Here is a 19953-nt window from a genome sequence, read left to right on the forward strand (position 1 = left end):
CACCTGCTGAATTTCTGCTTATCCTCCAGCTGTTAAAAAGACACAGAAAGCAAAGCTGGTTACCCCAATCTGCTACTTGCTACCATCTGTTATTTCCCCGGAAATCTTAGATTTGCCCAACCAACAGATCACCCCTCTTCCCTCCGCCATGACCCACTGCCAGATGAATGGCAGGAGGAGTTCTGATTACCGGATCAATTCCAAAAGGATAGGGGTTTCCAGAGAAAACTCCTGCCACTGCCGGATCCAGCTGGAGGGTATCTGACTTATGAACAATTTCTTCCCTACGGATGAAGAGAGAAACGTGATTTGCTTAGGTTGCCCACAGGAGTGAGATGGGTTTTCCCCATTGCTTGATGCTTGAAGAAACAGTAACACCAAACTCAAACCCCAAACCATTGCTAATCACTTTGCATTAGCCAAACCCGTTCTGAATTGAGGCAAAGGGAGTTTGCCCCTCGCTATTTCTCTGCTCCTGCTCTGCACCCCTGGACACTGATGGTGTGGGACAGGGAAATGAGGACGGTTGCAACCCGAGGAATGTTCCAGAAGACATTGTGGAAGGTCGGGGGAGACACAACAACTGTACATTTGCAATGTGCTCTATGTGGGCTACCTTTGAAGGTGACCCGGAAACTACAACTAATCCAGAATGCGGCAGCTAGACTGGTGACTGGGAGCAGCCACCAAGACCACATAACACTGGTCTTGAAAGACTACACTGGTTCCCAGTACGTTTCCAAGCACAATTCAAAGTGTTGGTGCTGACCTTTAAAGCCCTAAACGGCCTCAGTTTAGTATACCTGAAGGAGCCTCTCCACGCCCATCGTTCTGCCAGGACACTGAGATCCAGCACCGAGGGCCTTCTGGTGGTTCCCTCGCTACGAGAAGCCAAGTTACAGGGAACCAGGCAGAGGGCCTTCTTGGTAGTGGCACCCACCCTGTGGAACGCCCTCCCACCAGATGTCAAAGAGAAAAACAACTACCAGACTTTTAGAAGACATCTGAAGGCAGCCCTGTTTAAGGAAGCTTTTAATGTTTAATAGATTATTGTATTTTAATATTCTGTTGAAAAACACCCAGAGTGGCTGGGGAATCCCAGCCAGATGGGTGGGGTATAAATAATAAATTTATTATTATTATTATTATTATTATTATTATTATTATTATTATTATTATTAGCGGCTGCCGTTTTCTGCGGCCATCACACATTTAGGGTAGCATCTAGGTTGGCTCACAAGGACCCAGCTCACCACTTACGTCCAGTTCCCGTGGCTGTACATGGGGCGGACAGACCAGGAAGACCCAAATATATTGAACGACTTGGAGAAACAATCATTGTAGATGAAGCCGGTGTAGATGGAGAAGATGCTCATAAGGAGGATCAGGTAGCGGCCGCTGAAAAAGGTGTTCCAGATCTGCACAGGGCGATTGCCAGGGCAAAGAGAATATCAGGAGCAGCATACAAGGGCTGGCAAGCCTCAGGCTAAATGTGGCCCTTTAGGGCTCACTTTCTGGCCCTCTAAACTCTTCCCATCGCTAGCCCAGTTCCGCTCCCCTGGTGTGTTTTGGCTTGATTGGAAAGTGTCCTTGAACTCTGGTAATCTCCTTGCTTGCCTGGAGGGAGGAGGGAAGAGTGTCCTTGTGTGTAGAAACTGGCCTGCTGTGTAAAATTTGCATTTGTTGCTCCACCCACTCCTGGCCCCCGTAAGATTGCCCAGAAGGGCATGTGGCCTTGGGGGGTGAAAATGGTTCCCTATCCCTACAGTGTGGGACGCGGGTGGCGCTGTGGGTTAAACCACAGAGCCTAGGACTTGTCGATCAGAAGGTCGGCGGTTCGAATCCCCATGATGGGGTGAGCTCCCGTTGCTCAGTCCCTGCTCCTGCCAACCTAGCAGTTCGAAAGCACATCAAAGTGCAAGTAGATAAATAGGTACCGCTCCGGCGGGAAGGTAAACGGTGTTTCCGTACGCTGCTCTGGTTCACCAGAAGTGGCTTAGTCATGCTGGCCACATGACCCGGAAGCTGTACACTGGCTCCCTCGGCCAATAAAGCGAGATGAGCACTGCAACCCCAGAGTCGGCCACGACTGGACCTCATGGTCAGGGGTCCCTTTACCTTTATCCCTTCAGTATATGAAGAGCCATTTGGAAGAACTTATTGTCACTCTCCTTTCCCAATCCCCACTTCAAATTACTGGTTTGGAAATAAATTAATCTGTCCCCGGAGCGAAACCTTTGAAGGCTGCCATCCGCATACAGTTCTGCCTGAAACCACTCACCTCATTGTCAGTTTTCTGGGCTAAGAGGGCCTTCTCATTGCTGACCATCCAGAGAGCAAAGGCCAGCATGACAGTCCCGTGGCCACAATCGCCAAACATCACCGCAAACAGAAAAGGGAAGGTGATTAAAATGTAGGGGGCTGTGGGACAGAGAAAGGCGTTAAGGTCATTCCTTGAAAGGAAGGGGGTTGCTGATCCAAGGAGCACCGGGAACTCCCATTTCCCAGCATGGGGAGCCCCATTTGGTGGCACTGGGAAATTCGTTTCCCAGGCTCCCTGGAGGTAATGCTAATCTCCCCATATGCCAGCGAGAAAAAGCCAAATGCATTTGGTGATTGAATTATTGAATTATGACACCCTTTTTTTAAAAAAACAAAAACAGTCTCAAAGGTTACAGGTGGGTGCAGGATTTGCCTAAAATTAGAGAGGCGGCATAGCTTGTGGGTTTCATTGAGTGCTGGTTCCAGCAAATAAAGTAAATTAGCCTGTGAGAACTAATTGGAATCACCAGGTGGCACTGTTATACATCACAGTGAAGCCTCTTTTTGGGCAAGCAGGAGGATGGGAATTTTCATTACCAAAAATTCATTATAATTGATGATTGGTGAGATTCTGTTCTGAAAACCTGGCACTGGTGATTGCACTGAATGTCCTGTAAAGAAACATTTGCCTTGCTGACAGCGCTTTTTGTTCACCCCCTTACAATCATGGCTTGCAATAAACAGAACATATCCATGTTGCTTTCCCCCCTCCCCCCTTCTGAAAAAACCCCCATTCAATCTATAGAAACCCAAATGTCGCTGCATTTCAGGCATGCAGCCCTGGTTTAAGTTGAAGTAATAGGGACCGACAGAGGAATAAAAGCACCTTGCATTTCATTTTAAATCTTGAATCCTAAAAAAACCCCACCAAGCTACAGCAAAAAATAGAACATAGTCTGTTTACCTGGATTAAGTTCCCTGTAATTACCCACGCCATAGGCATCTACAATAGTCTGAAAACCCAAAGTGAACTTATTGGTCCTGTTAAAGGTAGGAGGAGACATCTTGGTCTGTATCGCAGTCAGGATTGGGTTGATTGTAGAGCCACTACGTTCCTGCAATCAGATAGATGGCGATTAGGGTCCTACCTGTGAGATTTCGCTACCCCATCTATGCGCACTCAACCACTTCAATCTGCGGAACTGGCACTGCTAGACATAATATCTGTCCTGCATTTGTAAGAACTCAGGTGTTGTTGTTTTTTAGTGTGGGAGCACCTAGACTTTGGAACTCCCTGCCTATTGATACCACGCAGTTGCCCTCACTCACCTCTTTTGGGTACCTGCTAAAAACATTTCAATTAGACAAGCCTACCCAGATATTTAGAAATTTGATGTGTGTTTTAATCTGTTTTCAGGTTATTGTTGATTTTAATTTTTTTAGTGTTTTAAAGTAATGTTGTTAGATCTTTTTATGGATAATTTTACTGTTTTCTCATTTATGTAAACTACCGTATTTTTCACTCCATAGGGTGCACTTTTTCCCCTCAAAAAATTAAGGGGAAATGTGTGTGCGTCCTATGGAGCAAATGCAGGCTCCTTGGCTTCAGCGATAGCAACGCGAAGCCTCCGAAGCGCAGAGGGAGAGCTCCCCCCACGCTCCGGAGGCTTCGGGTTGCTTTCGTTGAAGCCAAGGAGTCTGAATTCACTCCATTAAAGGAGTTCCCGCTGTGCTCCGAAGGCTTGCGGATAGCCGCCTGAAGCCTGGAGAGCGAGAGGGGTTGGTGCACACCGATCCCTCTTGCCCACCAGGCTTCGCTTCGCTGGAGAGGCGTTGCACAGTTTTCCCTCTCTGCGCAGCGCCCCTTCAGCAAAGCGGGAAGAGAAATGGAAGGGGCTCCGTTTCTCCTGCTGCTTCGCTGAAGGAGTGAATTTTCCCCCCCTGTTCTCCCCCTCCTATGGTCTGGTGCGTCCTATGGTCCAGTGTGTACTATAGAGCGAAAAATACGGTACTTTGACGGGTTGTGGTGGTTTTGTTTTTTGTTTTTTTAACAATCAAGTCCAGTATAAATTTTATGAAACAAATGTATAAACATCTGCAACAAAAACTGGATAAATATCTACGACATAAAATACCTACAGCAAAGATGATCCAGGACTCAGCTACATTAGTAAAAATAAAACATTATAAATGCATTCTAACATTGTGACACCAGGTGGTGTTAGAATTCAGGCTCGGTCAGAGGTATGTGCCTATCTCTCCAGGCACCGGCTGAATTCCTTTGACCTCCCTCCGGCGACTCCCGGCAGGAAAAAACAACACGAGGTCCGTTCCGGCGATTTTCCTCAGGCTGTGAGAAAAACACACCAACTGCTTCTCCTCCTCCCTGCTCCCTGCATATCCCCAGGGAGGGGAATCAGACACAGACAGAAATGTAACTACATGGCTTTTATTCCTGTCTATAGCAGTCATACAGTCAAAGACGTCAGCTCTCTTCAACAAACAGAGAGAAACTCCGAACTCCACCCATGTACATCCTGTACAGGTCATATATACACACTGAGCTCATATCCTGTGCTCAATAAGGATGGACTGCCCCTTTGTTTCCATGGCAGCAGTCACATACATCCTGTTTGGCTTTCCAGCCACAAGCAGCTGTCTGAGCTGTTAGAGCCTTTGCTTGCTGCTGCATTGCTGCTTTAGAATAACATACTCCCCCTAAAGTATCAATGCGTGCTGCGAGCAAAGCGTCATCCAGAGAAGAAAACAAACAGTTGTTATACTTATAACACTCCCCTGTTGTTTCAGTTCCACCCTTGGAACTACCCGCCATTGGTTTTACCAATGTACCTCTCTGGTTGTGTGACTCCCAAGGAATGAGTGCATCTGCATTACCTTGGTTAACAACTCTCTGTTGTGCCTTTGTCTCTGACTCAGACACAGCTTCAATTTGACCTTGGTTGTTTACAATAGCAACAGCTAGGTTAGCAAACTCCTTTGAATACCTCTTGGGTGGTACACCCTTCGTTGCTCTCTCAGACCTACGTAAGAAGTGCTGCTCTTCTTTGCTCTCTGGTTCAGCCTTTGGACTCTTAGGAGAACCAGTACCAATTGTAAACAATGGTTCATCTTCCTCCTCTTCTGAGGGTCTAGTCATTACGTGAGATTTCCTCTCAATGACTGTGACAACTGAGCTGTCTGAGCTATCGCTGTCATCAGTACTACTGAACTCAACAAAATCAACATCATCATCAGAATCATCAGAATCATCATCACCTGTGGGAAATGTGTGAACAATCACTCGCTCCTGTTCAGGAGCACTCTCTAGGAATTTTGTGAGAATCACTTGACCAGATTCAGACAAAATTACTCTGTAGAGACCCTTCTCATAACCCACAAAAATGCCTCTGGCATTCTTTACTCCACCCGGAGCTTCTGTTCTCACATGAGACCCAAAAACCTTGAAATGGGCAACAGAAGGTTTTCTGTGGAACAGTTTCTCAAAAGGAGAACTTCCCAACTCTTTTGAAAACTTTCTCAACCACGTATAACAATATGACGTTAGCGACTCAGCCCAGTACTCATGTGGCAGATGTGAACTAAGCAATTGCGCTTCCATTCCCTTTTGCAATTCTTTGTTCACCCTAACACAGACACATCTGTTCCAAGCTTCTTCTGAAGCTGCAATTTTGTGTCTTATCCCTTTCTTCTTCAGGAACCTCTGGAAATCCTGTAAAAGAAAAATTGGCTTCTCATCTGTGCAAAGACAATCTATGTCAGCATCATGCATATTTTTAATTTTGTCACAAAACTCTTTAAACCTTTCTAAGGCTTCTTTCGGTCTTTCCAAAAGATAAATCCAGACAAAACCTGTGAAAGAATCAACACATATTAGGTAATACTTTGCATTGCCTCTAGATGGTGCTAAAGGACCAATCACATCAGCATACACCCGCTGAAATGCCTTGTCGACCCTCGAGGTGACCTGGTTGGCGTTCTTCTTGGCTACACCTGCAAAAGAAATCATGTTAGAATCACAAGAATTACATTCCATGTAATCACTTTGATCAAAAGTCAACAAATATAGTCCATCTTTCTCTTCGGCAGAAAGATACAACTCTCCATCTTTGTAGATCTCGCAGTGTTGATCATCATAGGACAGTTTTAGACCCTTCTTGGCAATCTGCGATACGCTGAGCAGATTGTACTTCAACTCTGGAACCAAATAAACATTGTTTATAGTCAAGTTCTGACTTTTAAGATACACAGTCCCAATTCCGGTGGCTTCCAGCTCTTGACCGTTGGCTTGTTGTACAACGAAGCTTTGCTTCTTAAACGACGAAAACAAATCCCTGCGATGGGTCATGTGAAACGTCGCTCCTGTGTCTATGATAAAAGCGTTCTCCACATCCGGCTTGGTTCCTTTCGACATCAAAGCCTTTGCAGGCTTCGTCTGTGACTTGGCATGACTTCTGCCTGACGCCTCAGACTTTGTGGAGCTTCCCTTGGCTCCCTTGTTCTGACGTGGCTTCTTGCAGTACCGCTGAAGATGCCCAGTCTGTCCACAATTGAAGCATTGGACAACGTTCAAAGCTACGGCATTTTCTCCAGTAGCTGTAGCAGTGGGGGTGTCAGAACTCCGTTCTTGTCTCCCCCTGTCCTTGACTTCCAGGGCGGCGAGTCTGTCATGTTCACAAAGAACCACAGCAAAGACCCTCTCTGACGTTAGATCATCTGCTGGGAGAGACCCCAGCTGACTGGCAACCGTTTTGTAAGTCCGATTCAGGCTGTTGATGACCATGAAGCAAAACACTTCCTCCTGCAGACGGAAATTGCGTTCCACCATCTGTTGACGCAGAAATTTCATTTCCGTCAGGTGCGCTTGAACATCTCCATCAGGCGCAAGCCTCAGGTTGGTCAGCTTCTCAAAATACAGCAACGCTGAAGAACCTGCATCTCTCAGATGTGTCCTTCTCAGCGTGTCCCAAACATCTCTCGCGTGCTGTAAATCCTGTATATGGATAAGCTCAGAGTCTGACACGCACAGAATTATAGCAGTTCTGGCCTTCACATCCTGTGACTCCCATGCACGCGTTGGTGCTGGAGGGATGGGGTTCTCAATCACCCCAAACAGTCTATGATTCTGCAGCAGGGCCTTCATCTTAATAGACCAAGATGCATAATTGTCACTGGTCAAAAAGGGGCGGAGAAGGCAGGGCTCCCCCCTTCTTAGCATCCATTTTGAGTCCTTGCACTGACTCTCAAACACAAGCCTCTAAAATCCAATAGCTGGCTTGTTTACACTCTGTGCACCTGGCAGCTTTAACACTGTCCGCTTGCAATGTCGCTTTCAAGAGTTTGTTTCTAAGGGCCTAGTCTAAACACTTCCAGCCCTTATCTTGAAACTGGCCTGTGTTGCTAAGTAACTGCATTCCTTTTCCTTGGACAGGAAAACCACAGGAATGTTTGGAATGCAGAGTCCTTCTCTCTCGGAGCTGTTTTTTCCAAACGCGGCTCCCTCGAAGCAGAGAATGAATCAACCTGCATTCACACTTCTAAGCCCGAAAATCTCATACCTGGGCTCCATAGCTTGGCTTTCAGCTTCCTCTGGTGAGCTTCTGGCTGCAGAGAAATAGCCCCTCACTTCAGGCTTCCATGGAGCAATGGAAACAGCAGCTCTGCCACTCTTCTTGATGCAGACTCCCATGGATCGAAGCAACCATCTGGCTCTTGCTACCACTGTTAGAATTCAGGCTCGGTCAGAGGTATGTGCCTATCTCTCCAGGCACCGGCTGAATTCCTTTGACCTCCCTCCGGCGACTCCCGGCAGGAAAAAACAACACGAGGTCCGTTCCGGCGATTTTCCTCAGGCTGTGAGAAAAACACACCAACTGCTTCTCCTCCTCCCTGCTCCCTGCATATCCCCAGGGAGGGGAATCAGACACAGACAGAAATGTAACTACATGGCTTTTATTCCTGTCTATAGCAGTCATACAGTCAAAGACGTCAGCTCTCTTCAACAAACAGAGAGAAACTCCGAACTCCACCCATGTACATCCTGTACAGGTCATATATACACACTGAGCTCATATCCTGTGCTCAATAAGGATGGACTGCCCCTTTGTTTCCATGGCAGCAGTCACATACATCCTGTTTGGCTTTCCAGCCACAAGCAGCTGTCTGAGCTGTTAGAGCCTTTGCTTGCTGCTGCATTGCTGCTTTAGAATAACACTGTAGAGCTGAAACCGGAATTTTCCATTGTGAGCTTTAAAATTGTGAGCATTTTCAAAGCGTTTATAGAGCTGCCAAGGGAATCGAACCCTTTAGCAGAATGCCAATGTGTTTGTGACACACAACACAAGTGCTTTTTCACTTTCCAGGGTTCTTTGTACAGGAAACCCACTAGGCTGATCTGTAGCGTTGATGTGACCTAGGATTACAGAGGGAGGCAACATTGCTCAGAAGAGTTATATATTTAAAGTATTTCTGCAGAGTCCCAAACTCATTTTATCCAGAAGGTAAAAAGTTGGTAATATAGCTAGACGCAACAACAAAATAAAATGCAAAATATTTAAACGAACAAATGAAGACAGAATCCTTTAGGACACTGTCCCCCACTTTCACCCTAGTATCTCAGATGCCACCTCAAAGATCTCTACATCCATCAACTGGGCCCAAACACTAGTTTATATATTAAAAATAGAAGCTTATGCAGCAGAGGTAAGGTCAGACAGCACTAAAATGGAACGAGCAAGAATTAAATAAATAAATAAACCACACACAGACCAGAAAACGGAAATGGCTACTGTCAGCAAATACTGCAGATTATTCCATTTTGAGCTTCATTTCCCCAGCATCAGGGACATTTGTTTTCCGATGTTTCCAAAATTAGCTATTGTGAAGCTGACAACAGCTGTTTTCTTCTTCTCAAACAACCCTTCCTTCCCTCGCTCTCTCCCACTTCATAGAAAGACTTTTGTGCCATGGAATACTACCTGCAAAATATCCAGCAATCATGGCCTGGTTCAGATGAGCTCAGGGAAGTCTTCGCCAAGCTGGTGCCCTCCAGATATTTGGGACAACCAGTTCCATCCGGAACAGTCGGCACACCTGTGTAGTCTGAAACACCTGCTTGATGAAGACTGCCTTAGAGGCTGTATGTGGTAGGGAAGTGAGATTGGGTCCCCCTTGTAACACACTGGGTGTACCTGCCCTGCCTGTGATATATATGGATGCCGCCTTCCCAAAAACTGAAACTTTAATGTTTGGCTCAGGTCTATCCCTGTGCTATTTCACACGTGGGAGGCTTTAAAAGAGGATCCAGCAAATTCATGGAGGACTATTAATGAATTTGCTTGCCACAGTGGCTATGTCCTATGTCATCTTAAGGCTGTGGTACCTCGAGTTAAGAACTTAATTCATACCAGAAGTCCGTTCTTAACCTGAAACTGTTCTTAACCTGAAGCACCACTTTAGCTAATGGGGCCTCCTGCTGCTGCCGCGCCGCCAGAGCACGATTTCTGTTCTCATCCTGAAGCAAAGTTCTTAACCTGAGGTACTATTTCTGGGTTAGTGGAGTCTGTAACCTGAAGCGTCTGTAACCTGAGGTACCACTGTATCGTCCCAAACTGATTTGACGCCCATATTACCATATCAGGTTCATAATTTTTGACCTGGCTATCTATCATGAATCATGATGTGTGTATGCAATATGCAGAAATCACAACGTGGGGAAAACCATGAAGCCAGCCACTGCCTCTACATAGCTCCATCTTTATTTCAGACGTCGTGATATACAGTGGTACCTCGGGTTAAGTACTTAATTCATTCCGGAGGTACGTACTTAACCTGAAACTGTTCTTAACCTGAAGCACCACTTTAGCTAATGGGGCCTCCTGCTGCTGCCACGCCGCCGGAGCACAATTTCTGTTCTCATCCTGAAGCAAAGTTCTTAACCTGAAGCACTATTTCTGGGTTAGCGGAGTCTGTAACCTGAAGCGTATGTAACCTGAAGCGTATGTAACCCGAGGTACCACTGTATATCAGTTTATCATGATGCTTAGCTGGTGATATATCATAATGCTGAAAACCAGATATCGCCCTCGTCAACTCATTATTAAGTGGTCCAAAAAGACCCTTGACAATTTCCAAGTGGTCCTTGTAAACGACTTAATTAGATGCAAAAGAACCTGCCTTATATTGACCATGGTCCACCTCGCTTTGTCTGTGCTGGATGACAGCATCTTTCCAGGGTCTTCATCAGACCTATCTGGAGATTCTAGGCATGGAACATAGGATCTTTTGCCAGAAAAAAGATCTTTTGCTGTATCCCTCAGCCATTCCCCCAGAGCATGCTAGTGAGGAGCCTCTGGAAATCAGCTAAAGAATTCCAGGCCCAGACCCTTACCATTCCCTTATGCAGAGCCCTTTTTACGCCGCCTGCGTCCACCACAGGGAACCAGATCTCAGCAATGACGCACTGCTGGGTGACGTCGATGTTGCACAAATTCAGGACATGGTAGATGGCCTTCATTTTCTTTGCCTTGATCCCCCAGCTCCACAGGTTCACTGACGCCTCCTTCAGTAGCCCCTGCCGATGGGACTCAGTTTGGGTGATCACCTGAGAACAGAGGACATACATACATGAAGAACCCTGCCCAGGCCTGGCCTACCACTAAGCCACAGGAACGAGGCCCAAGGCGACCTACTGTGTTTAGATCCTCAATCCTTGTGTTCACACCAGCAGCCATCTCCCGGCGTTCTCCAGCTGACTCGGGGCAAGGGTACACCGTGGCACGGAACCTAGGGGGGGAACGAGTTGAAAGCAAACAAGCCAGTGACAATCCTTGTACAACCGTGTTTGTTACATACAGTGGTGCCCCGCAAGACGAATGCCTCGCAAGACGAAAAACCCGCTAGACGAAAGGGTTTTCCGTTTTGGAGGTGCTTCGCAAAACGAATTTCCTATGGGCTTGCTTCGCAAGACGAAAATGTCTTGCGAGTTTTTCCGACTTTTTTTTCCTCCCCCCCCCTTTTTCTAAGCCGCTAAGCCGCTTATCTGCTTATCTGCTAAGCCGATAAGCCACTAAAAGCCGTTAAGCCGCTAATAGCGCTAATCCGCTAAGCCGTCAATGGGCTTGCTTCGCAAGACGAAAAAACCGCTAGACAAAGAGAATCGCGGAACGGATTCTTTTCGTCTTGCGAGGCACCACTGTACTGAGAACAAGGCCTTCTGGCGGTTCCCTCACTGCAAGAAGTGAGGTTACAGGGAACCAGGCAGAGGGCCTTCTTGGTGGTGGCGCCCGCCCTGTGGAACGCCCTCCCATCAAATGTCAAGGAAATAAACAACTATCTGACTTTTAGAAGACATCTGAAGGCAGCCCTGTGTCAGGAAATTTTTAATGTCTAATGTTTTACCATTTTTAATGTGCTGTAAGCCGCCTAGAGCGGCTGGGGAAACCCAGCCAGATGGGTGAGGTATAGATAAAACAATAATTATGATAATAATAAGGCAACAGGGGACACCATCAAGCTACTTAGTAATCACAGCAATTCTTCTGTGGTGACTCTGGTGAAAACAAGAGTGACTGACTCACTTGGCTGTGCTTGGACTGCTAGTGGCCAACAGTAAGCATAATTCTTGGTGCACTCAGGGTCAGGGACTTAGGCCACATTCATTTAAAGCACCGTGATAGCATCATACCTTACCTCAAAGTATTCTGGGAGCTGTAGTTTGTTAAGGGTCCTGAGAGCTGTTAGAAGGTCCCTATTCTCCTCCCAGAGCTACAATTACCACAGTTCCCTGGGATGAGATTCTGATTGTTAAGCCGCTCAGCAGCCTTAACACGCTACAGCTCCCAGAATACGTCGGGGAAAGTTAAGACTGTTTAAAGAGGTATCTTGTGAATGTGGCCTAAACCCAGACCCTCCAAGTGTCCCTATTTTCCAGGGACAGTCCCAGATTTACAGAAGCCATCTCAGTTTATGATTTGATCCCAGAATGTCCCGTTTTTCCTTAGGATGTCCCTGTTTTCACTGGAGAAATGTTGGAGGGTATGCAGTTATCCAACCCCCGAGCCAAGGAGATAAGTAACGATACCACCTTTTAGAAGACATCTGAAGGCAGACCTGCATAAGAAAGTTTTTAAAAAATGTTTAATCTTTTATTATATTTTTATATATGTTGGAAGCTGCCCAGAGTGGTTGGGGCAACCCAGTCATGGGTGGAGTATAAGAATAAGAATAGAACGTCCCTATTTTCATCAGAGAAATGTTGGAGGTTATGTAAACCTTTGCCTTAGTGAGACAAGGGGCATTATGTCCCTCTCAAACAGTTGCTGCCTGCCTAGCACTTAATGGAACCACTAGGAAGTCAAACAGACCCTTGTCAGGAAAGGGAAGCCTTTGCAGTGTACAGTGGTACCTTGGGTTAAGAACTTAATTCGTTCCGGAGGTCCATTCTTAACCTGAAACTGTTCTTAACCTGAGGTACCACTTTAGCTAATGGGGTCTCCCACTGCTGCCGCGCTGCTGGAGCACGATTTCTGTTCTCATCTTGAAGCAAAGTTCTTAACTCGATGCACTATTTCTGGGTTAGTGAAGTCTGTAACCTGAAGTGTATGTAACCTGAGGTACCACTGTAATGGAACCCTGGGGAACAGGCTTCTCTCTGTATGTTCATTCCATGCAGAACTACAGCAAAGGTGCTTTCCATTCCAAACAACAAAGGCTTGGGTCACACAGGGTGGCAGCTTCACATTCTCTGTAACACATTATTATGCTCCAAGTTCCTTCCTCCTCAGAACAGTATTATTTCAATGGTACAGCATGACCAAGAGTTTTAAGCATGAATAGGCATGAACAAATCTGTCAATCTAATTTTCTTTTAGTTTCACATTCCCCACCCCCTTCCCCATCTGAAGTTCGGGTCACCTCATGGGTTTCTTTTTTTAAGTCCTGACAAAATTTTGCAAGAGTTTTTGTGCATCTCTCTCCCCATTTTGCCTAATATATAATTTTTTGCAAGCAATTGCCCCTAAATCAAATGATTTTGCTATTTTCACTGATGCACACTTTCTCCTAACACACACACACACACACACACACACACACACACACACACACCCCTTTTTCGCACAATTCTTTTTTCTGGCTGGCAAACTGTGCGGCAAAATTTGGAAAAGCAGAAATTTCAAAGGATAGCTACCTTCCGATTCGTGTGCTGTTTCTAAAGTGCGTATCAGGCAGGCTCGCATTAAAATGCAAATCTAATCAAATTTCAGCCCCATCCCTTAATCACGAGTACACAGTAGCCATAATAAGCTTGCCTGAAGTACCACATCTTTTTCTCCAATAATGCACGGACTGGCTGGGCTGTCTATTGTTTGCCAAGCTACCATCTGATTACAAGACAGTCCTTGCATATGCATGAACCAGAGTACAAGGCAAAGTCAATAATACTTTGCTCCTTGATTTTAGGCAGAAAGCGCTACGAAAGAATAATGAATCTTTGCTCCAATTTCAACTCTGAAATGGGATCTCCAACAAAATATTCTAAAAAAGAAAAGAAAGCCTCAAGCCTCCTAGCCCTTTTTCATTATTTTTTCCGTTTCATATGCTTCTGAGTTCTGAACCCATCTTCAAATTAGACTTTTAAATCGTGCCTGAAAGATTATTCCTCTTTACTGCAGCCCACAGATTTCGTACTTTTCCCACACGATCACAGTAACTTGGCTTTGATCTTCTAACAGCCCTTTTGCATACAGAATGTCACTTTTACCCTAATGGCACATGCGATGTGAAGAAAACTCAAGGAGAATTCGTTGGGGAGCACCTCTCAGGCGGTTAGATCTGCTGAAGCAGTCAGCATCATCCAAGCGCCTCCAAGTTAAAGAGAGGAGGATGCAGGTAACACCCACTATTTTTTATTCCACTTTATATATTTTGATAGGTCTGCGTGTGGATTTGCCACGCATGAAACTGGCAGAGCAATGACACTAATTAAAAACAACTTGCAGTAAAAACAAGAGGCGCAAGCTCTTGCACTGCTGGAGTTGTACTGCTGTCTCAGATGCCTATTAGCTATTTGTATTTGCATCTTGTCAAAAACAATGTGCCAGAATCGCCAATGGACTACAGCAGCACACACCCAGTTTGGGCATGATTCTGACCTACAGAATCGTAGAATTGTGCTGCTGGAAGGGTCATCAACTCCAAACCCCAGCAATGCAGGAATCACAGTTAATGACTCCTTGACAGATGGGCCACCCAACCTCTGCTTACCGTATTTTTCGCTCCATAAGACGCACCTGACCATAAGACACACCTAGTTTTTAGAGGCAGAAAGGGGGAAAGCCCTGTTTTTGGGGGGGATCAGCTCACAGTTGTGCAGCTTGTTTTGCAAAGGGGAAAAGCCCTTTTTGAGGATCAGCTCAAAGTTGTTGAGCTTACTTTGCAAAGGGAAAAAATCCTGTTTTTATGGGGTTCAACTCACTGTCCTGCAGCTTCTTTAGGAAAGGAAAGGGAGCAGTTTCTACAGTTTCCAGACAGATAATCCAATCAGCCAGTCACATGTCGCTGGGGAAACAAACAGCCTCCGTCTGCAGAACATTCAACAATGGAGGCCTGGGCAAGGGGCCGGGGCTGGAAAGGGAGCCAGCGATCGACCACACATTTGCTCCATAAGACGCACAGACATTTCCCCTTACTTTTTAGGAGGAGAAAAGTGCGTCTTATGGAGTGAAAAATATGGTAAAAATCTCCAACGAAGGATAGTCAACCACCTTCTGACCCAGTGCTGCCGAACAGCTCGTAGCACCATCAAGTTCTTCCTGAAGTTGAGTCAGGAATTATTGAAAATGACTGCTAGAAGTCGCCAGGGAGGGGGGTTTAATGGAAATTGTAAAATGTAATTTGAATGTTTGATTATGTTAAAATTTCTTCAATTAAAATGTATTTTTTAAAAAAAGAAAAAAGAAAATAACTGCTAGAGCTAGGAAGTAGGATGGTGTCTTGCGGATTGGTTTCCTACTGCTCAGGGAATGATAAGATGGGCTTTTTAAGGCCGACGACACACCAAACATTTAAAGCTCATTTAAAACATACACACAACACCCCAAAGAATCCTGGGAACTGTAGCTTGCACTTCACAGAGCTACAACTCCTAAAAAACTACAGTTCTCGGGATTCTCTGGGGGCAGAAACGTGTTTAAAAATGCAGGGTATGCGCAGGGCCTTAGCCTTGGCCAGCCCTACCATTAGACAAATGAGGTAGGTGACCTTATGATGAGGGATAAAGGCAGGAGGTACAGTTTTGCAAAGCGGACTGGTTGCCTCATGCTCAGGTTCGAGAAATGAACCTATTTAGTCACAACCGGCCCTATCATTAGGCAGAGTGAGGCAGGGAGGTGTTGGAAGGAAAAGCTATATGTGCTAGACAGCCTGCAACACACACCCTAAGTATCTTGCTGTCCTCAGGTGTGGTGGAGGGTGCTGTCCCACATCCCCAGTGCTAAAGTAAGATTCAGCTGTTGCTCCACTTGGTTTCTGTATGTGGAATACAGGGGTGGGGGGTGGATGGGGATGCCACTCCGCACAGGATTCTTAGTTCTGTCCCAATCTCTTGTTTATCACACTGGAAAAAACACCTCTGTTACAGCCAGCACTCCTTTCTCAACAGCACATTTCCTCTTACCCTTCACAAATCTTCTTGATTTTCTGTCTGAGTTGCTCCCCTTGATAGAAGATAATGAACACATTCTTTTTCATCTCTTCTTTCTGGAGAAAATAAATGCAACCCAAGTGGAATTTTAAAATAGTCGCAGCCGACGAAATACTACGCTTGCAATTTAATGGCGCTGCGCATACCAAACACAACAGCAGAAGTGACAAAAATTTTTTTGGTTGTTTTGTTTTTTAAACCGTCTCCACCTACAGTGATAGGATCCTCCAGGGGTGTGTCCATTTCGCTGAACTTCAGATAAATATTTCCTCGGCAGGCTCTCCACAGCAGACGCTCAAAAGGCACCATTCTTTCCCTTTTGATCACGCCAGCTATGAATCTGCGTGTTACACAAACAGAAAAGATATGTCATGAGTCAACCATCTCAGCACTAAGCACTACACATATTTGTGTTTTGTACTCGTGACGTTATTGCCTGTGTTGCCGCGTTGGCTGGTGCATGAACCAGACCTCCAATTATGTAAGTAAAGTATTTAAACCTTACTAAAGTATGTAGTCTATTCACCGAAAATGGGGTAGAGATGGAGGTGCAATGCAGGGGCATGTTGTAAGCGTCAAAAATGGGGTATTTAAAGGTCTAAAAGCCTATATGTCCCTTGCTTCACAAACCCTGCATAAACTTGTGTTTTTAAACGCTGCTGGGGGCTCTTTTGGCTAGAAAGTGAGTCAAGCCCCATGCTTCTTAAATTCAAGCAGCCAGCCATTTCTTTGGTAGTTTCCCACATAACGTGGGACTTCAGGATTAAATATACTTCCCCAATTTACTCCCTACATATAAAACACAAGGTAGGTTTGCAACTTAGCAACAAAGCTCCACCTCTGCAACTAATGTAGGGCTAGGAATATCAAAGAAAAATTCTCCTCAAGGTACTAGCCATTCAACTAGATCAGGTTCATCAGTTGAAATATTCTAGACTCTTCAACTGAGGAAGTGTCCAGAGGTGTGTTAAACTAAAGTCTATTGCTACAGAATACAGTCGAACCTCTACTTACCACCACCACTTCTTACAGTCATTCCAAGTCGCAATCACGACAAACCTGGAAGTAACTGGCAGGTGTGCCGCCGTTTGTGTATGCGCAGGGGCGGCGATTGCCGTTCACACACGTGCAGAAGCGGGCAGTGGTCGCCCACACCTGCACACAACGCGCCTCTCCCAGCGACCCATTTTGACCTCCGGATGGACCTCCAGAACAGATTATGGTCACAAATAGAGGTTCCACTGTAAACGTGCCTTTCCCAGCCTATATTCCCTCAAACTGTGGAACTCAGCTACATTAGCAAAAAAAGTGATTTGAATGCGTTATAAACATGCAACACCAGATGGCGCCAGAGAACACAAAACCTTTCTATAGCGTTTTTACATAGGGTTTTTTTCTTCTGCCATAACAATTTAATTTCTGACTTATTTATAATGTTCCCCCCCGCCCCGTGTGTAGATCCACCATGTGCCTTTCCTCTGTGTCACTGACTTTCTCCTCCTGACTGATTTCCTGACTCTCTCACTTAGTTCCACATATTGAGCTTTCTGCGAGAACATAAATCAGCACAAATGATACTAACCCCAGTTTTGCAGCAACGGCTGCAGGTGTGCTTCTTAACTCCAACAGCCCGGAGGTGTCTTCATTGAAGAAATCATCAGGCAAATTAGTTTCCGTCTGAAATCAGGAATTAAATTTATCCTACAGGTCTAATTTGAAAGTTCACAGAACAGAAAGATTTATGTATGTATATATCATTATTTAAAATATTTATGAACCTCACTTCAACATGAGATTCCAGGGTAAGGTACAAAAAATGTGAACAAAACTATTCAGACGTCGCATGAACACAATGTTTAAAAGCAAAAACCAACCACAAACAATCTTTTGGTTTTTAAAATCTAAAGTGTTTTTTCTTTTTAAGAAAGGCTAAAAACATTAGGCTAAGGTGGGCAGAAAGGCAGTTCCAATTAAAATATCATTTAAAATGTGTCTGAACCTGGCACCAGAATGGCGACTATCAGAGTAGAGGTAGGGAACCTGTGGTCCTCCAGATACTGCTGAACTCCAACTCCCATCAGCTCCAGCCAGCATAGCCAATGGCAAGGGATGATGGGAGTTGGAGTTGAGCGTCATCTAGTTAAGCAGACATTTGTTGTTTCCTGGGAACTGTAGTTCTGTGAGGTATCAGCCAGGCTGGGAATCTCTAAATATATAAGCCTATGTACCCTCATCAAACTGAGATCCAGCACCGAGGGCCTTCTGGCGGTTCCCTCATTGCGAGAAGTGAGGTTACAGGGAACCAGACAGAGGGCCTTCTCGGTAGTGGCGCCCACCCTGTGGAACACCCTCCCTTCAGATGTGAAGGAAATAAGCAGCTATCCTATCTTTAAAAGACATCTGAAGGCAGCCCTGTTCAGGGAAGTTTTTAATATTTAATGCTGTATTATTTTTAACACTCCATTGGGAGCTGCCCAGAATGGCTGGGGAAACTCAGCCAGATGGGCGGGGTATAAATAATAAATTATTATTATTATTATTATTATTATTATTATTATTATTATTATTATAGCACATAGGCATTTTTAAAAGGACAATTAAAACTAGACTTGGGAGTTTGAGAGATTATAGAGATTATGCTGCCGTATGTGATGTATTTTCTCAAGAGCTGCAAGTCCCAGAATTCCTTAGTTCCTGCAGGCAATTTCTGAGCCCAAGCAAGAGGGCACCAGCTGAGCAGGGCAACTGACTGACTAGGGGAGGGTGAAGCAGAATAATCAGGATCATTGAAATGGAGAGCTAGGGCTCTTTCATCCCAAGTTCATTATCGTGGCCAGGAAAATTCCGTTTGGGCACTGATCACATCTACTATATTTAGCCATCTGAGGGCCACATTCCTGACTGAGCAGCCTTCTGGGGGCCAAATGTCAATGGTGGCCAGAGACATAGGCAAAAATGGAGGGGTTTAATGGATTTAAGCGTGGCGTACACCCAGCTCTCTCTTTCCTCCACTCAAGCAAGCAAGAAGCATTTTCAGAGTTCAAGGATGCATCTCAGCCAGGCAAAAATATTCAAGGAGGGCGTGACTAGGAAGGGTGTGTGGCTAGGGAGAGTTCTGAGGGCCACAGAGAGAGGCATGGTGGGCCACATTCTGCCCACAGGCCCAAGGTTTCCCTCAGGGCTTCAAACAAATAATTAAGAGGTTGCTTCCAACCAGTAGAATCTTCCGAGAAGCCAACAGTGTATTCGAAAATCACGTCACCTCAAAGAAGTCCTGCGTTTTCTTCAGGAGATGTTTCAGTTCAGTGAGTTCCAGAAAGTTCTGCCTCAGTGCCTGCAGATTCTTGTTGGCCTCCTCCAGCTCAGCCTCCAGTTTCTCCAAAACTCCCTGTTTATACCCAGAGCAAAACAAAAGGCATGCCCAATTATTCTTTCATGCACCTCACTGCTGACAAAACAGATCACTATAAAGATGGATTATTACACGGTAAACATTTCAAAATACGTCTCAGCATGTTAGGCAATCTTGCTGTGAATATTAAAATCTCAGCGCTGTTCCCAGGAATGAATTATTCATGGATTACTCAAGATATGTGTAGACACTAAAACAAGTAACAGGAAACACAACAAATCTTCCTTTCACCAACATTAGCTAAAATGATGAATGGTGACGGTGAATCTCTAGCAGATCTCGTAGCACAGGCTGTTTTAGGGTCCAGAGTTCTCCTAATTTTCTTAACTCATTCAGGCTGCAATCCTAAAATCAGAATGGGGAAACTAGGGTTCTCCAGATAATGTTGGACTCCAACTCCCATCAGCCCCAGCCAGTATGGCCAATGGTCAGAGACAATGGGAGGTACAGTCTAATAACATATGGAAGGCACCAAGTTGGCTACTCTCAGTGTAGAGGAAAGACATAGGTCCCTTTTCATTTCTCATTATATGAGATATCAATAGAGATTATACCAGAG

The 19953-nt window shown here is 45.3% G+C and overlaps 1 protein-coding gene across 2 annotated transcripts in view; it reads right to left on the minus strand.

Annotated features, from left to right (window-relative positions):
- The window catches only part of ATP6V0A4 (ATPase H+ transporting V0 subunit a4), a 37643-nt gene that overhangs the window by 12035 nt on the left and 5655 nt on the right, over window positions 1–19953 (minus strand). For both annotated transcript variants that reach the window (XM_081878887.1, XM_081878888.1), the window contains 10 exons: window positions 19245–19370; window positions 17565–17659; window positions 16196–16322; window positions 15956–16038; window positions 10971–11064; window positions 10670–10882; window positions 3227–3377; window positions 2282–2421; window positions 1261–1418; window positions 191–284 (listed from right to left, as the gene is read on the minus strand). In XM_081878887.1, the coding sequence (XP_081735013.1) occupies window positions 191–284; window positions 1261–1418; window positions 2282–2421; window positions 3227–3377; window positions 10670–10882; window positions 10971–11064; window positions 15956–16038; window positions 16196–16322; window positions 17565–17659; window positions 19245–19370 (1281 nt within the window). The remainder of the gene's footprint in view (window positions 1–190; window positions 285–1260; window positions 1419–2281; window positions 2422–3226; window positions 3378–10669; window positions 10883–10970; window positions 11065–15955; window positions 16039–16195; window positions 16323–17564; window positions 17660–19244; window positions 19371–19953) is intronic.

Source organism: Podarcis erhardii (genome assembly GCF_964252035.2).
Source record: "Podarcis erhardii genome assembly, chromosome: 10".
NCBI classification, from domain to species: Eukaryota; Metazoa; Chordata; class Lepidosauria; order Squamata; family Lacertidae; genus Podarcis; species Podarcis erhardii.